Below are 18,913 nucleotides of genomic sequence, written 5' to 3' on the forward strand. Positions count from 1 at the left end.
TTTATTTTAAGTAAACTCTATCCCCAACATGAGGCTCTAACTCAGGACCTGCAAGATCAAGAGTCGCAGGATCTACCAACTGAGCCAGCCAGGTGGTCCTTAAATGCATTTTTATCACTAATACAACTATACAAAAATTAAAGAGAAAAGACTAGGAAGAAAACATTCAAAATATTAGTAATGGTTGTATTTGGATATAGAAATTATTGAAGATTATTTATCTCCTTTTCACTTATCTCATTTTTCTATTTTTCTAATTTAACAAGCAGGTATTCCTTTAATATTTTCATACACATGTAATACACAAATATATTCTCAGGTTAAAGATTCAAATAATTCAAGAATATAAGAATAATATGTAACCTTCCCTCTCAACAGTCACCCCACACTATCCTACTTCTCCATCTCTGATAAGTGTGCACCATATTTCTAGTAAATTTTAAACATATATAAATGTCTTTGACAAATATTTATGTTAAATATGCAATAAATGGTATTTTTATAATGGAAAATTTTAATGGAGAAAAAAAATCACCATCACCAGATTTTCTACTGCTGTATTATTATCCAACCAAGAACAAAAAGTTCTGCTTAATTTTACATATATATATATTTTTTTTTTAAGATTTTATTTATTTTAGAGAGAGAGCAAGAGCAGGAGGAGGGGCAGAGGGAGAGGGAGAATCTCAAGCAGACTCCACACTGAGCACAGAGCCCAACATGGAGCTCCATCTCATGACCCTGAGGATCATGACCTGAGCCGAAATCAAGAGTCAGACGCTTAACCAACTGAGCCAACCAGGTACCCCCTTAATGTTAAATTTTTTTTTTTTTTTTTTTTAATTTGAGAGAGGGAGAATGAGAGACAGAGAGCATGAGAGGGAGGAGGGTCGGAGGGAGAAGCAGACTCCCTGCCGAGCAGGGAGCCCGATTCGGGACTCGATCCCGGGACTCCAGGATCATGACCCGAGCCGAAGGCAGTCGCTTAACCAACTGAGCCACCCAGGCGCCCCCCTTAATGTTAAATTTTAATTAATTTCTTTAAACTGTAACACTTAAAACTATTTTTATTTTGATCAAGCATCTTATCATTTATCGACTAAATGTCTGACATTCAATATGACTATTTTTCTGGAGATTAATGCAAAAACCAATATTCATCTTGTTTGCTAACTTCAAATTTACTTGCTTTGTTTAGAACAAAATATATAAATTGAGCCAATGCTCCCATATTACAGCACTTTACTTAAAACACTTTCCCTTTTTATTGGGCTAACATTACTTGATTCCTAATTGGCAATACTTCAGCTTTTGGTTCAAAAGATCATAGCAGACCAAAATCTAGGTAACATTCTGAAATGTAGCAATAAAAATATTGAGGAGAACTTATGCACAAATTCACTTCACTTTCATCTAGCTAGATGCACAAGTGAAAATTAGAAATCTTATTTTGTTTGTTTGCTTCTTTGTGGAAAATAAATGTAGCCAATTCAGTATAATTTCTTCATAAAAGCTAATGGCCTTGAGTAGATAAGAAAAAACTTCCCATTGCTTTCAGTTTAGTGTTTCATCAAGAAATCAAAGGAAATAATCCCAAACTGAAGATCTCAGAGTATGAACTAATAAAAGCTGTTGACAGAGAATTCTTGAAATGTGCTATATTTCAAAAAATATATACTTTTAAATTTTTAAATTTTTATTTGAACTAATTTAAAACTTTCAGAATAGTTGTAAGAATGAGAATAGTACAGGGCGCCTGGGTGGCTCAGTCGTTAAGCGTCTGCCTTCGGCTCAGGTCATGATCCCAGGGTCCTGGGATCAAGTCCCACATCGGGCTCCCTCCTCGGGGGGAAGCCTGCTTCTCCCTCTCCCACTGCTTGTGTTCCTGCTCTCACTATCTCTATTTCTGTCAAATAAATAAATAAAATCTTTAAAAAAAATTAAAATTTAAATTAAATTAAATTAAAAAGCTCTAACTCTTTAAAAAAAAAAAAAAGATGAGAATAGTACAAAGAATACCCATACATCTTTACCCAAATTCACTTATTGTTACCATTTTACCCCATTTGCTTGCTTTATCATTCTCTTTTTATTAAGATTTTATTTATTTATTTGAGAAAGAAAGGGAGTGAGAGACAAAGAGAGAGAGAGCACGAGCAGGGGGAGGGAGAGGGAGAAGCCGACTCCCCCCACTGAGCAGGGAGCCCGACATGGGGCTCAATCCCAGGATCCTGAGATCGTGACCCAAACTGAAGGCAGACACTTAACTGACTGAGACATGTGCATGCACACAAACACACATACTTATTTTGAACCAGTTCATGGAGGTTGATATACACATGTATGCATTTTTGCCCCTATTTCTAAACATTTCTTAGACTACTTCCTAAGAATATGGATATTCTTTTACATAACCACAGTACTGCTATCAGATTCAGTATATTTAATATTGAAATAATTCTTTAATCATCTCTTTTGTCAACTGGTCTAATAATGTCCTTTATCATATTTTTCGCATCCAGCATTAGGAGAGTTAGGTACGGCTTAGTTGTCAAGTTTCTTTAGCTTCCTTTATCTAAATCTTTCCCACAGTCTCTTTGCCTTATAGAACATTGACATTTTTGACAAATCCCCTTCTTATAACAGAGCATTCCTAGTCCATGGTTTGTGTGATGTTCCCTCATGATTAGTTTCTGGTATGCATTCTTGGCTGACATACAGTACTCTATTAGTGATACCGTGTTCTTCTCAGGGTATCATGGATGTCCATCTGCCCTTCATTAATGATGTTAATTTTAATCATTTGGTCAAGGTGTTATCCAATATCCTCAACTTATAATTACTAATTTTTCCCTTGCAACATGTGGGAGATACTTCAACGCAAATATCCTGGCTCCATATTGAAAATGCCTTTAGATTTAGGACGTTTTGATTATTCTTGTCTGATCCAATCCTTACCATGATGGCTACAGGATAATTTTCCAACTCCAGCACTCCTACATTTACCAGTTGGCACCTGGCATTCTACTGTAAGCAAGTGCCCTCTCTTCTCCCTTCTCTGCAATCAGCATAGACTCATGAATTCATTTTCCCTCCAATGGCTTACAGTTTGTTACTGTACTTTTTAGCACTCAAACTGTCCCAAATTTAGACAGTAGGAGTTCCTTGAAGCTGGCTCCTATGCCCTTCTGACAAGTTTCCCCCATTTGGGGGCACTTCTTTTCCTTACTTTCTAGTGTTACAAGATACTTCCGGCTCATCTTGCAGCTATCCTGCTCCAGTCTTAGAGTAAGTCATTTTTCCAAGGAGCCCAACTTCCATTCATTGGGGAGTGGTATTAGAGTCTAAATCTGGGTATTACATTTGCTTGCTGCTACTGGGGTGCTACTTATTGCTTCTTATCCTTTTCAACAGATAGAGCTAAGAAATATATATAGGTATGTGTATGTACACTCCATACATATATACAAAAACATACAAATATATACACATATGTACATGGCCACATATCCATGCATGTAACACATACATATGTATATTTTTAAAGTTATAAATCCATACTCATATCTTGAATTATAATCAATTCACATAGGATTCTCTCGTCTTCCCCCATCTATAATTGTATGTGCCTATTTCCTCAGTAAGAGCACTGGCTCCCAAGAGCATTAACACCATTTACTTATTTCTTAATCCTATTATACATCTACAATTGTTTCACAATTGGTTTGTCCATGGTTACTAAAAAACAAACTTAAAAGAGTTCAGTATTTGTATGCAATTCTCCCCCCATCTCTTACATCCCATCTTGCCCAAAATAGTATATATAGTAAAACACTGTGTTTATAAAATCCTTACATTAGTTCTTTCATTCCTTTATGTATACTTCCCACTCCTTTCTCTCCATCCCTTCTAAGTAATCAATTTAATTATTTTCTGGTTTATCCTTTGTTTCTTTTTGTAAAGATAAGCTTTCTGTCTTACACAAAAGATAGCAGAGTATATATATGTTTTTTATTCTCCTGACATTATCTCTAGAAATCACTCCATATCAATTCATAGAGATCTTACTCTTTTTTCTTATAGATGTATAGTTAGTACTCCATTACATGTATACACCATAGTATATTTTAACTAATCTCCTATTCCTGAACATTTAGATAGTTTCCAATTTTTTTTTAAAGGTTTATTTATTCATTTGAGACACAGAGATACATAGAGAGAGAGAGAGAGAATATGAGCAGGGGGAGAAGCAGAGGGAGGGGGAGAAGCAGGCCTCCCACCGAGCAGGGAGCGCAATGTGGGGCTCAATCCCAGGACCCTGGGATCATGACCTGAGCCCAAGGCAGACACTTAGCCATCTGAGCCACCCAGGCGCCCCAATAGTTTCCAATGTTTTGCAGTTACAAATAATACTGCAGTGGATAACTCTATGCATATGGTTTTTTTAGATTTTATTGAATGATTGATTGATTGATTGATTTACTGATTTGAAAGAGAGTGAACAGGGGGAGGGGCAAGGGAGAGGGAGAGAGAGAATCTCAAGCAGACTCCACACTTAGTGTGGAGCCTGATGCAGGACTTGATCTCATGACCCTGAGGATCATGACCAGAGACGAAATCAAGTTGGATGCTTAATTGACTGAGCCAGCCAGGTGCCTCCATATGTATTTTTTTAAAGTAAGCTCTATGCCCAAAGTGTGGCTTGAACTCATGACCCTGTGATCAAGAGTTGCATGCTCTTATCAACAATGAACCAGCCAGGCACCCCTATGCGTATGTATATTTGTACTGTTGGAAATATAGCTTCACAGGGGTTGGAAAGTACCATAATTTGATTCAAACTTATTTGGTACTCTAGTGATACCCTGGAAATCCTGGTGCACCTCTTTTGGATTTCAGGTGTTAGCTAGATGTAGTTTCATGATGTTTGAACTCTCCCTTTCACTCTGCCAAACGTCATGTTATTATATTTTTTAAATTTTGCAAATCTTTGGAGGAAAGAATTAACAAGAAAAAGCAAATTACTTAAACTACTTACTGAGTGGTGTTGTGTCTGGAGGTGGAAAATTCTCAGTAAAGTTGACATTACACAAGTCTGTGCTACAGCAGCAGAAACGGTATGTTCCATTCTGAATTGAGGGAGGGGTAGTAGTTACTACACATTCTTCATAGTGACACTCCTGGGGATCTCCAATGTGAGACCAACATCCTACATATTAAATGTAAACAAGTTAGGGTTAATACAATAAATTAAATTAAAAGGGAAACAACAAACTAAGAAATAACTACAATCAATGTGACAGAGTAAGTACATAATACATATGAGTTATAAGCCACTCCTGCAAATGAATAGAAGACACACATTTTTTAAATAACAAAAAAATGGCAGAGTATTAACAAGCATTTAATAGGGAGAAAAGCCACCAATAAATGTTTAACCTCTTCATTAATCTAAGAATTATTATTAAAGCAACAGTAAGATTTCATTTTTGTCTATATCTATTAAATTGTTCTAGGTTTAAAAGATAATATACAATCATAACAAGATTTCAGTAACACTCCCATATACTGCTGGGGGAATGTAAATGTATATAGCATTTCTAGAAAGCCATATGGCAATTTTCAAAAGAGCCTTTAAAATATTCATGCTTTATAATCTAATAGTTCTTTCAGCAATCTATTCCAAAGAAATAATCAGATACAATAAAAGATTTATGCTGAGTGAAGTAAGTCAATCAGAGAAAGACATGTATCATATGATCTCACTGATATGAGGAATTCTTAATCTCAGGAAACAAACTGAGGGTTGCTGGAATGGTTGGGGGTGGGAGGGATGGGTGGCTGGGTGATAGACATTGGGGAGGGTATGTGCTATGGTGAGCGCTGTGAACTGTGTAAGGCTGTTGAATCACAGACCTGTACCTCTGAAACAAATAATACATTATATGTTAAAAAAAAAAAAGAAGATAGTAGGAAGGGAAAAATGAAGGTGGGGGAAATTGGAGGGGGAGATGAACCATGAGAGACTATGGACTCTGAGAAACAAACTGAGGGTTCTAGAGGGGAGGGGGGTGGGAGGATGGGTTAGCCTGGTGATGGGTATTAAAGAGGGCACATACTGAATGGAGCACTGGGTGTTACACGCAGACAATGAATCATGGAACATTACATCAAAAACTAATGATGTAATGTATGGTGATTTACATAATAAAAAAACAAAACAAAAAACCCTAATGAACAAACAAAACAAAACAAACTCATAGATAGATCAGATCAGGGGAAGGAAGTTGGGGGGTATATGCAAAAGAGGTGAAAGAGTGTAGGGTGATGGGATAGTAACTAAGAGTTTTGGGGATAATCACTTTATAGTGCACACAGATGTTGAATTATAACATTATACACCTAAAAGTTACACAATAAAAAAGTATATTCAGAAAAGTAAAAAAAAGATATATGTTCAAAGATGTCCACTGAAGCATTATGTATTATAGTGAAACCAGAACACAATATAATGTCCTACAACAGAGTGATGTGTAAATTGCGTGTATACAATGCAATATTGTACAGAGGTGAAAAACGTTTTCAAAGTTTTGAAAGTTTTCAAAGTTAAAAGACATGGGAAAATGTTCATAATATAATTTAAGATAGGAAATATTGGGTATGAAATTGTTTATACATACAGTATCATCCTAATTTTGAAAAATAAGTACACACACATATATACATAGAGGTCCATAAAAAATATACTTGCAGGGAATAAACTAATATATAAAAGAGTTTGTAAGAGTATGCAGTTGTAGACAACTGTTTTTTTCATAGTTCTCTATATTTTCTAAACTTTGTAAGAATGAGGATATATTATTAACATTGTAGTAAGAAAAATGTTATTAAAATAAGCTAAAAACCTATTACCCTTCATAAATTTGGGGCTTATGGGTGAATATATACAGGATATATATTTCAAAACTTACTGTTTTCCTGGAGAAGGTTTTAATCTACCTTCAGGTCTTATTTAGATAAACTTCAATTATATGAAACACAAAGTTATTTCGGGTAAGAAAAGTGTTACTTGCCTTGTTTTACGAGATTTATATCCCCTTTTGATTTCTCCCAAAGGCCATAGCAAGTGCTACCTTTTGAGCATAATATTGTTCCATTTTCATGAGAGATTCGACTCTCGCCTATCCCAAGGTCTTGTTGATACGGATCTTTAAATGCACATAGACGTTCTTGGTTCTGAGAAGCTGAAACAAGTAAGAGAATGACAAATTTAATTTTAAGAAAATCTTAGTAAAACATTATTATATAAAATCTTAGTCTTTTTGAAAGGCACTCTAAATTTTTCTACTAAATCCCTAACAAGACCTGAATACAGTTGTAATTTATATTTATTCAATAATTTCTTTCTGTTCATTAATTTGTCACCTCCAAATAAGAAGCAAACTTGAAAACTGACTTCCCAAAAGCAATCCCTTCTTACACAAATTATTCTCACTACTCTCCTATTAAATAATTTAGGTATCTGAATAAAGAAACATCATTTTAAAAGTCCATGCTTTAAATTATCAAAACTTCAAAACAAATTAACAAACCTAGAGGGTTGAATAATTTTGGGAAATACTGCAGTATTCACTTTTATCCTATTTTATAGTCAGTTGTAGAAAGCTAAACATACATCATTGGGCATGGTAAACTAAGGATGAGGAGAATGACTACCAGTGGGTACATGGTTTCTTTTTGGGCAGATGGAAATGTTCTAAAATTAGACTGTGGTAGTGGCTGCACAGCTCTGTAAATTTATAAAAAAATAATCAGTCACTGAAAATGAGTGAATTTCATGGTATATAAAGTATACCTTAGTAAATTTGTTTTAAAAACTAAGAATATTAGTGGACAAAAAGAAAATGACTTTTTGTTATTAAAAATATCAATATAAGGGCGCCTGGGTGGCTCAGTTGGTTAAGCGACTGCCTTCGGCTCAGGTCATGATCCTGGAGTCCCAGGATCGAGTCCCGCATCGGGCTTCCTGCTCTGCGGGGAGTCTGCTTCTCCCTCTGACCCTCCTCCCTCTCATGCTCTCTGTCTCTCATTCTCTCTCTCAAATAAATAAATAAAATCTTAAAAAAAAAAAAATCAATATAAAAGCCAGAAACAGAATGCTCAATCACACTGTATGCTGAAGGGACAACCTAATGTACTTTCAATTCTAGTTAATCTTTTTCCATATACATAATCTGTTTTAGCTAATTTCAATAGAATACTTGCCACATAATTTATCAGCTAACAAATATTTATCAACATTGCTGAGACTATCAAAGAAGTAAAAGGTATCAAAAGCAACAACTGATCTTTATTTGGTTTCTTAAAGTTGACTTTCCTAAGGTTTGACTAGCTAGAGTAACAATCTAATACATTAAATATGCATTTATATATGGCCAATATATTTATTCCTCTTGGGCTTTTGATTTACTTATTCATTTTGGGTGTGTATCCTACCTAGTATGGCTTAATTCACTAGCACCTTAGTACTGGAAATGACCTATGAAAATAATGTTTCTGAACCTATAGAACTAAGGACCAAACTCTGAGGAAGAAATGAAAGAGCCAAGAACTATATGCCCAAGTCCATTTATTTATTTTTATTTTTTTTAAAGATTTTATTTATTTATTTGACAGAGACACAGCGAAAGAAGGAACACAAGCAGGGTGAGTGGGAGAGGGAGAAGCAGGCTTCCTATGAGCAGGGAGCCCGATGTGGGGCTCGATCCCAGGACTCTGGGATCATGACCTGAGCCGAAGGCAGACGCTTAACGACTGAGCCACCCAGGCGCCCCTGCCCAAGTCCATTTAGACACATAGACCTGCTGTATTTATTACAAGAGAAAGCACCTTCAAAGTATTGGGCTAGGCAAGTAGGGTATTCACAAGTAGGTAATATAGAGTTCTATCCTTCAAGCATCTTACATGGTCTGTTTGGAGACAGACAGTAATTATTAAATTCAGTACTCACAGAGAGTAATTACTAAAAAATAAATGTAACTTGATTTCCATATTTAAAACCATTTCAGGCAGTCTTGTATAAGATACTACTAATATCAACTAAATACGGGCACCTGGGTGGCTCAGTCGTTAAGTATCTGCCTTCGGCTCAGGTCATGATTCCGGGGACCTGGGATCGAGCCCCGCATCAGGCTCCCTGCTCAGCGGGAAGCCCTCTTCTCCTTCTCCCACTCCCCCTGCTTGTGTTCCTGCTCTCCCTCTCTCTCTCTGTCAAATAAATAAAATCTTAAAAAAAACACAAAAAACTAAATAGCCAAACAACATAGTACAGCCTATTTATAAAAACTAATTCTAGGACATCAGCCTAATTTTGATTCAACTATATTTCTGCAACATGTAGCCACCTATTCAAATTCATTTAATAACAAGTTTAATTATATTTACTAGATTACCTTACACATTTAATATCCCAATTTCCTTAGATCATCCTAATTTGCAAACTTTACCAAGTGATCATAAAGATTAAAATCAAATATATTTCTACATACAAAGCAAATACAACAAAAAGATTCATACTTAAATGATTCAAACTACAAATAAAAAATCTGTAATAGATATAAAAAAGCATATCTATAAGGCATAATTTCTTTTTCCTGTCCCATCCCAGTTTCTTAAATTTATTATTTTTTTTAGTAATCTCTACACCCAATGTGGGACTCAAACTCAAAACCCCAAGATCAAAAAGTCGCATGTTCTTCCAACTGAGTCAGCCAGGGCCATCACCATCTTTTTTTTTTTTTTTTGACTTGGGTTAAGTGCTCCTTACCTACTACCACATATTGAAGTTACACAATCCACTCTATTTCCATTTTTGTCTTGACTGTTAAAAAGGTCAGAATTTATGAACTCAGTAACTAGTTTTTCATAACCAAGATATCATTTTTCCCCTCCTCTCCTATTATTATTATTATTTTTTTAAGATTTTATTTATTTATTTGAGACAGAGAGAATGAGAGAGAGCATGAGAGGGAGGAGGGTCAGAGGGAGAAGCAGACTCCCTGCCGAGCAGGGAGCCCAATGCGGGACTCAATCCAGGGACTCCAGGATCATGACCTGAGCTGAAGGCAGTCGCTTAACCAACTGAGCCACCCAGGCGCCCTCTCCTATTATTTTTACTAGAATTTTGTATTGAATATTGAGTTAATGAATAGAGATTTAACTGTAACTGCAAGTAAAGAAATCATAAATAAAACTGCCTTATTTTTTTTTCTTAAAGATTTTATTTATTTATCAGAGAGAGACACAGTGAGAGAGGGAACACAAGCAGGGGGAGTGGGAGAGGGAGAAGCAGGCTTCCCACCGAGCAGAGAGCCCAGTGTGGGGCTCAATCCCAGGACCCTGGGACCATGACCTGAGCTGAAGGCAGACACTTAACGACTAAGCCACCCAGGTGCCCCAAAACTGCCTTATTTACTTTAAAAAGAAAAAGAAAAGGTATAGGGCGACTGAGCCACCCAGGCGCCCCAAAACGGCTTTATTTACTTTAGAAAAAGGAAAGTTATAGGGCGCCTGGGTGGCTCAGCCGTTAAGCATCTGCCTTCGGCTCAAGTCATGATCCCAGGGTCCTAGGATCGAGCCCCACATTGGGCTCTCTGCTTGGTGGGAAGCCTGCTTCTCCCTCTCCCACTCCCCCTGTTTGTGTTCCCTCCGTCGCTGTGTCTCTCTCTGTCAAATAAATAAATAAAATCTTAAAAAAAAAAAAGGTATACCTCGTGAAAAAAAAAGATGTTAAAACAAAACTTTTTGCTCTTCTTAGATATCCTTTACAATTGAAAAGTAGTTAAAGGCCTGAACATGTGTAAATTTTTTAGTGCCATTAGTAAATAATTTGATAACTGAAATCTAAAGTTCTCCTTATAGAAAAAGACAAAAAAACAAACAAATCTAACCTCCCCTAGGTCTCTCTCTTCATACCCCACCCCTACTAACTAAGCTGAATTCAATGTCAAAACAATAATGGTACAAATTAGAGGGAAATGAATCATATCTTAAATATCCCTGAGTTTTTACTACATAATTTTTTCTTAAAATAACACCAGACTACTTATTAGGAATTATTTCATGACAGTAGCATTAGTATAGACCAATTATAATTTCCTATTTTAAGAGTAACTATTTCAGATTATTAATCAGGAAATTTTTAAACAATATAAAGGTGTACTAGCAAGAATTCTAACTAAACTGCCCTTGTCAAAACAAAGAAAAATTTTATAAAACAGTATTTGCAGCTTTTAAAAAGCTATTTGTTGAAACTGAGGGTTGCTGGAGGGGAGGGGGTGTGGAAGGATGGGGTAACCGGGTGATGAACACTAAGGAGGACACGTGATATAATGAGCACTGGGTATTATATAAGACTGATGAATCACTGATCTCTACCTCTGAAACTAATAATACATTATATGTTCATTAATTGAATTTAAATAAATAAATAAATAAATAAATAAATAAAAAGAAGTATATATAAATAAATCTTTGTAAAAATGCTATCTGTTGAGGGACACCTGGGTGGCTCAGTTGGTTAACCATCTGCCTTTGGCTCAGGTCATGATCCAGGCTCCTGGAATAGAGTCCCGCATCGGGCTCCCTGCTCCATAGGGAGACTGCTTCTCCCTCTGCCTGTCCCTCCCCCTGCTTGTGTTCTCTCTTTCTGACAAATAAATAAATAAAATCTTTTTTAAAAAAATGCTATTTGTTGAGATCAGTCTCAGCAATATCTGTGTATAAAGCTAGGAATTCTTCATAAATAATGTAGGAAAAATAGGGATAAAGCAAATGTTACAATGAGAAATAGTACAGTCTAGCGTTATATTGTCACAGATTACATACAGAGACCTGATTATTTACGTGTAGGTATTCTAAGTTTGTCAACGGCTAGACAAATTTTGATCAGTCAAGTATGGTCATTATGGTCAATGTCTTTTAAGGGACGTCCTTAACCAGGTACAATAATTAGACATGGGTCTTTAAAAAATTGTTCTCTTTGGGGCACCTGGGTGGCTCAGCTGTTAAGCTTCCAACTCCTGATTTTGGTTTAGGTCATGATCTCAGGGTCGTGAGATAAAGCCCTGCGACAGGCTCCTCAGTCAGCAGAGTCTGCTTCTCTCCCTCTGCCCCCACCCCTGCCTCCCCCCACCACTCATTCTCTCTCTCTCTCAAATAAATAAATAAAACATTTTTAAAAATTGTTCTCCTCATTTTAAACAGGTGATATTTGGTTATAATAATCACTAAAACAATTATGATTTAATGTAACTACATTAAACTAGAAATAGTCTTATACAAATTGCTGACAGAGGTATCTTCATAAAAGACAGAACTGATTATGCTTAAAATCTGTTAGGTCCCTAATGTCCTAGAATTAAATCCAAACTCTTCAGTTAGTATGTAAGATCCTTCATAATCAAGAACCAACAAACCTGCATGATCACTTCTGTGGGCACTAGGAACTTTATTTTTCCACGGGCCCCTTCCTCTATAAAAAAAAAAATATTTAAGGGGCACCTGGGTGGCTCAGTCGGTTAAGCGTCTGCCTTCATCTCAGGTCATGATCTCAGGGTCCTGGGATTGAGCCCCACATCGGGCTCCCTGCTCGGCAGGAAGCCTGCTTCTCCCTCTCCCACTCCCCCTGCTTGTGTTCCCTCTCTGGCTGTGTCTCTCTGTCAAATAAATAAATAAAAATCTTTAAAAAAAATAATAATATTTAAAATTATATTTTGTAACTGCATTGGTATAAAGAAAATCTATTAATGTCAGACATTAAAACATTTTCTTCAATCTAAAGGTTCATTTTTTCCTTCTGGTTTTAAAAGAAATTACCAATGGCCTCCAGAAATACTGTGGGCCCTATGCCCAGCCCTATACCTCCTGTGCCTCACGAGTAAGTCAGTCCTGGGACCCAAATCTACCTCTTGCCATTGATCCCACTCCTCCACTCTTGGTTCCCACTAACATGGGAAGACCTTTCCTGACATTTACACATATGTTCCCAATATCCAGAATGTCATTTTTTCTTGCTCTTCATGCAGACTTCACTCCCAAAGTTCTTTACTCTTAACTACTTTAGGATTATATTTTATCTGTTTACATGCATATCTCCCACATGAAGCTAGAAGTGAACTTCATTTGTTCCTAGAGCAAGATCAGGTTTATTTAACTCATTTTGTATGGCACAAATCCCCAGTACTATTAAGGATAGACAGTTTTCATATCTACATGTCCTGTATTCAATATCATATTCCCATTCAAAGGTTACAAAATCTAGGCAATAATTATCTAGTCCTTCTACCACTCTATAATAAATGAAGCTATAAAAATAGTATGAGTGTGTAAACAATATTATATTATTTTCCCCCTCATATACATCTAAATTACTGAGAATAAAATCATCATTTTCTGTTTACATATGCTTCCTGGATCAATATTTGCTAATCCTATGCAGCATTTAATTTCAGGAACAGATACAGTATGTCTGGAATACTAAGCTCTCTTGAATTTCCCACTCCATGATAAAACACCACCAAGAAAGTAGGGTGTAGAGGTATGGCATAGTTTTATCATGTCTGGATCAGTTAACTATCATTACAGATATAAATCAGCAACATCATTATACTTCTTTATTTTTACGAGGGCAAGAGAGAAAGGGAAAAAAAAAACTACTCTGAAAATAACGACCTGCCCTTTTCCCTTTTTACCAAATACTCTTATATTATTTGAATTTTAATGAAAATATATCCATGTATTAATTACACATTTCAAAAACAAGAGTATTTGTATTTGAATCACTTTTAGATTGAAAAATTTTTATTTTGAAATAATTATAGACTCATAGGTAGTTGGAAAGAAATACAGGAGTGAAGTCTAATGCCTCTCTCCTCAGTGCAAACATTCCACACAATCACTACACAATACCAAAGTCAGGAAATTGACATTAGGACAATTCATACAGCTTATTCAGATTTCACCAGTTATATATGCAATAATCTGTGCATATCTATGCACAGCCACCCAGGTGTCCCTAAAATCTTAAAAAAAAAAAAAAAAAATCAAGGGGCACCTGGATGGATCAGTCAGTTAAGCATCTGCCTTTGGCTCAGGTCATGATCCCAGAGTTCTGGGATCAAGTCCCGCATTGGGCTCCTCACTCAGCGGGGAGCCTGCTTCTCCCTCTGTCTGCCATTCCCTCTGCTTGTGCTCTCTCTCTCTTTGACAAATGAATAAATAAAACCTTAAAAAATAATAAATAAATAAAAATAAAAATACTCAACTATACTATCACAAGACTCCCTCATGTTAACCATCTATTTGTCTCCATTCCTATAGCAACCACTAGTCTATTCTCCATTTTGATAATTATGCTATTTCTCAGCTGTTATATAAACAGAATCATGTAATACACATCCTTTTGAGATTGGCTTTTTTCACTGAGCAAATTTTCCTTGAGGTTCATTCCACTGTTGCAGTATCAATAGTTCATTACTATTTTTTTAATTTTTTAATTTTTTTTTTAAGATTTTATTTTTATTTATTTGACAGAGAGAGAGACAGCGAGAGAGGAAACACAAGCAGGGGGGAGTGGGAGAGGGAGAAGCAGGGTCCCCGCTGAGCAGGTACCCGATGTGGGGCTCGATCCCAGGACCCTGGGATCATGACCTGAGCCGAAGGCAGACGCTTAACGACTGAGCCACCCAGGCGCCCAATAGTTCATTACTTTTTATAAAGTAGTATTCCATAGTATGGATGTACCACAATCTAACTTTTCACCCTTTAAAAAGGTTATCTGGGTAGTTTCCAGCTTTCGGCTCTCAGAAATAAAACTGCTATGAACATTTGTGTACATGTTCAATTTTATTTTATTTTATTTTTTTAAAGATTTTATTTATTTATTTGACAGAGAGACAGAAAGAGAGCACAAGTAGGCAGAGTGACAGCCAGATGGAGAGGGAGAAGCAGGCTTCCCGCGGAGCAGGGAGCCTGATGCGGGGCTCGATCCCAAGACCCGGATCATGACCTGAGCCGAAAGCAGCCACTTAATGGACTGAGCCACCCAGGCGCTCCTACATGTTCAATTTTAAAAGGAATCTTGTTTATTTAAAGTAAAACAAGAATAATATTCTAGAAAGAGAAAGTATGGTGTCTGCAAAAAGGAACTTGACATTAAGACCATGTGCTCTACCAAGAGAATACATTATGCCCCATCATATACATTTGTTCATTAAAAGCTTACAAAGCATTCAAATTCCCTCACTTCCTCTGACCAAGTACTTCTAGTACTGGCAGAAACTGGCTTGTACTACAAAATCTTGGTTTAGAGAGTCATTCAAACAGTATTCCTTACATATAAACAAAGTAAAATGTGGCAAAATAAATATCAGCTAATTATGGCATTAAATATCTGAAATGAGAGACTCCAGTTATGGGGTGTCTTTGTTGTTGTTTAAACAAAGACTAGTCCTTTGTAATAAGGTCAACAGGCAAAGTATGCCCTCTTTCCCTGGACACCCAGGGCCCTTTAATGTGGGAGCCTCTGCTGGCCAGCTTTTCCTATCTTTATCTCTATTTCCTTTCCCCGACATAAAAATAAAAAGGCTTTTGACAAATAGGTTTTCACATTAAAATATGCAAATTAAAACTACAATAAAATAGCACTACACATCTATTAGAATGACTAAAAGTTAAAAATAAAACAAAACAGGGCGCCTGGGTGGCTCAGTTGGTTAAGCGACTGCCTTCGGCTCAGGTCATGATCCTGGAGTCCCGGGATCGAGTCCCGCATCGGACTCCCTGCTCGGCGGGGAGTCTGCTTCTCCCTCTGACCCTCCCCCCTCTCATGTGTTCTCTGTCTCTCTCATTCTCTCTGTCTCAAATAAATAAATAAAATCTTAAAAAAAAAAAAAACATTCTTCTTAACATAAACCAGGCTCACTCTTCAAAAGTCATGTCTACAAAGTAAATCTAATGACCAGAACACCTGAGCCTGCATTGTGTTTATATCTACCCATTTATTTATGTCAGACTAAAGAGGATTTTTGTGTGTTCCCTTCAACTCAAATGAAATTTAGTTCTGAAAATTAGCTGGGCTCATATTCAATACTTCCAAGATAGTGATACTGAATATATTTCTAAGACAGTGGCTATAAAGGAAGTCAATGTCATGAAGCATTTATCCCAAACTTAAAAACTTCTATGGCTATACCAGAAGTCAAAAAGAATACCACCATGAATGCCAGTTTCTAGCTTATATTCAACCAATTCTGCCCTCATCAGCCATTAAAATGTACAACTGCTTTATTTCCAATGGAAGAAGAACTGCCATTTTTCCTCATCTCCCTCTCTAGCCAGGATCAATAGGAACAGTTATAATGAAACAATGAAGATTTGTCTACCACTTTCTTTTTTTTTTTTTTTTAAGATTTTATTTCTTTATTTGAGAGAGAGAGAGAGCACAAGCAAAGGAAGCAACAGGCAGAGGGAGAGGGAGAAACATGGGGCTCAATCCCAGGACCCTGGGATCATAACCTGAGCCAAAGGCAGATGCTTAACCAACTGAGCCACCCAGGCGCCCTTGTCTACCACTTTTAATCAATTCCTGCCTAAAGACTGGCAAGGCAAGGTTAAAAAAAATTTAAAAATCTAGCCAATGAAAATCCTTCAATGTCAAAATCAATTCTAACTTGATAGTAATTGTATTTCAAAATATAAAACTGGCTAAGTAGAAATCTTCCTGTAGCTTTGAACAAAAATTTCATCCTTCTAAAAAATAAATAACCTCCTTAAATTATAACAAACATCTGTTATCTTGAGAAATAAAAACATACATTTAACTGTTAAATGGAGATTACAGTTGGAGTCTTGGTGATCCTCCCAATAATCCTATTAGATGGGCATTATCATTTCAATTTTACAAAGAAGGATACTAAGACATACAGAGGGATAAGTAAGTTAACCCAAATCACCCAGGTGTTAAGTATCAGAGTAAAGATTCAAACCCATGTTTGTCTGATTCCAGAATGTCTGCCAAATAAATATTAGGCTAACTTATCAGAAAAATTTAGGTTTCTTTTTATTATTTCATAATTTTATTTATTTATTTTTTTAGTAATTTCAAGTTTTTATTTAAATTCCAGTTAGTTAGGGGCGCCTGAGTGGCTCACTCGGTTAAGCGGCTGCCTTCGGCTCAGGTCATGATCCCAGGGTCCTGGGATCAAGCCCCTCATCGGGCTCTCTGTTCAGTGGGGAGCCTGCTTCTCCCTCTCCCTCTGCTGCTGCTTCCCCTGCTTGTGCTCTTTTACTCTCTGTCACATAAATAAATAAAATCTTTTTATAAATAAATAAATAAATAAATAAATAAATTCCAGTTAGTTAACATACAGTGTAATATTAGTTTCAGGTGAAATTTAGATTCTTAACTATTTTTCTTTTGAATTTATAATTATTTTCATTCAACTTGTTTTATTTTAAACTGTTTACAATAGCAAAAATCAAAGGTATAAGCAGTGATCATCTCTGGATGGAGAGAACTGAATGTTCTTTTTATTTCTCTGCCCTTTTGAATTCTTTTTCTATAATGAAGACCATGCATTATTTCTGTAATGAATTTTAAAAACAATTTATCAAAAAAATTAAAAGGATCTAAAATGTTAAAAGGGCTCTTTTTCTTTTAAATTTTAATGATCATATTCTACTTATAGTAATGTTTTGATGGATATTTGGTTAAAAAGTATTTTCAAGTGTCAATTTACATACCTAGCAAAGTATTTAAGAATAAAAAAGGTAAAACGCCCAAAGAAACACGTTTTCAAAACAGCCCTGCTGTTGCATCATAAAATAGTAACTGGAAAAATTACCCTTCAATTATTTTGTTATTTTGATAAAATTATGGTCACAAACAATTCATTTCTCAGTAAACTGCTTTTCATCATATCATGTCAAATTTAGTAAATGATAAGAATCATTAAATAAGTTTGACTCTAGATGGGCCTAGAACCACAGTTACCAACCTGCTAGATTTCAAACATGTAGGTACTCCAGAATTGTTCCACTAAGTCTGCAGCAGTTGCACCTGTTTATCAAGCACCATCTGTGAACTGAAGGAGTATGTCCACAAATACAGGCATTACTGATTTGCAAATTCACTAGATGCCATTATGAGTAACAGATACCATTTTAAAGTATGGGTAAATTCTGCGATTACATATTTCTTTTTTCTCTCTAAAGCCTTTTTTGAGCAGGCAATGCTTTATATGGTTTAAAATACAGAAATATAAAAGACATATAGTGAAAAGTTTCACTCATACTTTTGTTCCCATTTGTCTATTCTACTGTTACCCTCCTCCCACCTCAGGAAACCACTATTTTTTTTTTTAATATTTTATTTATTTATTTGACAGAGAGAGACACAGTGAGAGAGGGAACACAAGCAGGGGGAGTGGGAGAGGGAAAAGCAGACTTCCTGCTGAGCAGGGAGCCCAATGTGGGGCTTGATCCCAGAACTCTGGGATCATGACCTGAGCCAAAGGCAGACACTTAACGACTGAGCCACCGAGGCACCCCAGGAAACCACTATTCTTAACTAATTTACTTAGGCATCCTTCCAAAGTTTCTTTATCATTACATATTTTCTAAATCAACATAGTTACTGAAAAGCGGATGTTACAAAATTTTCTGATGTTAAAAAGGAGACCACTGCTCTTTATTGCTTTGAACAATGCCCCAAATTAAGGCAAATACCTGAGAAGCTGCAAGAGTCATTCAATCCTGGCATTTATCAAAGAATGGAATGTAAGCAGCCTGGTATATGATAAGACATGGGCTTGAGAGTTGGGTGAACCAGAATTCAAATCCCAATTTCCCAGCT

The 18,913-nt window shown here is 36.1% G+C and overlaps 1 protein-coding gene across 1 annotated transcript in view; it reads right to left on the reverse strand.

Annotated features, from left to right (window-relative positions):
- Positions 1–18,913, reverse strand: part of BMPR2 (bone morphogenetic protein receptor type 2) — a 183,835-nt gene that overhangs the window by 71,699 nt on the left and 93,223 nt on the right. Inside the window, exons 2-3 of the mRNA XM_035007356.1 lie at positions 7,074–7,244; positions 5,039–5,209 (exon numbers count right to left, since the gene is read on the reverse strand). Coding sequence (XP_034863247.1) covers positions 5,039–5,209; positions 7,074–7,244 — 342 coding nt within the window. The remainder of the gene's footprint in view (positions 1–5,038; positions 5,210–7,073; positions 7,245–18,913) is intronic.

Source organism: Mirounga leonina, unplaced genomic scaffold (assembly GCF_011800145.1).
Source record: "Mirounga leonina isolate KUSES-001 unplaced genomic scaffold, KU_Mleo_1.0 Mir_151, whole genome shotgun sequence".
Taxonomy (NCBI): domain Eukaryota; kingdom Metazoa; phylum Chordata; class Mammalia; order Carnivora; family Phocidae; genus Mirounga; species Mirounga leonina.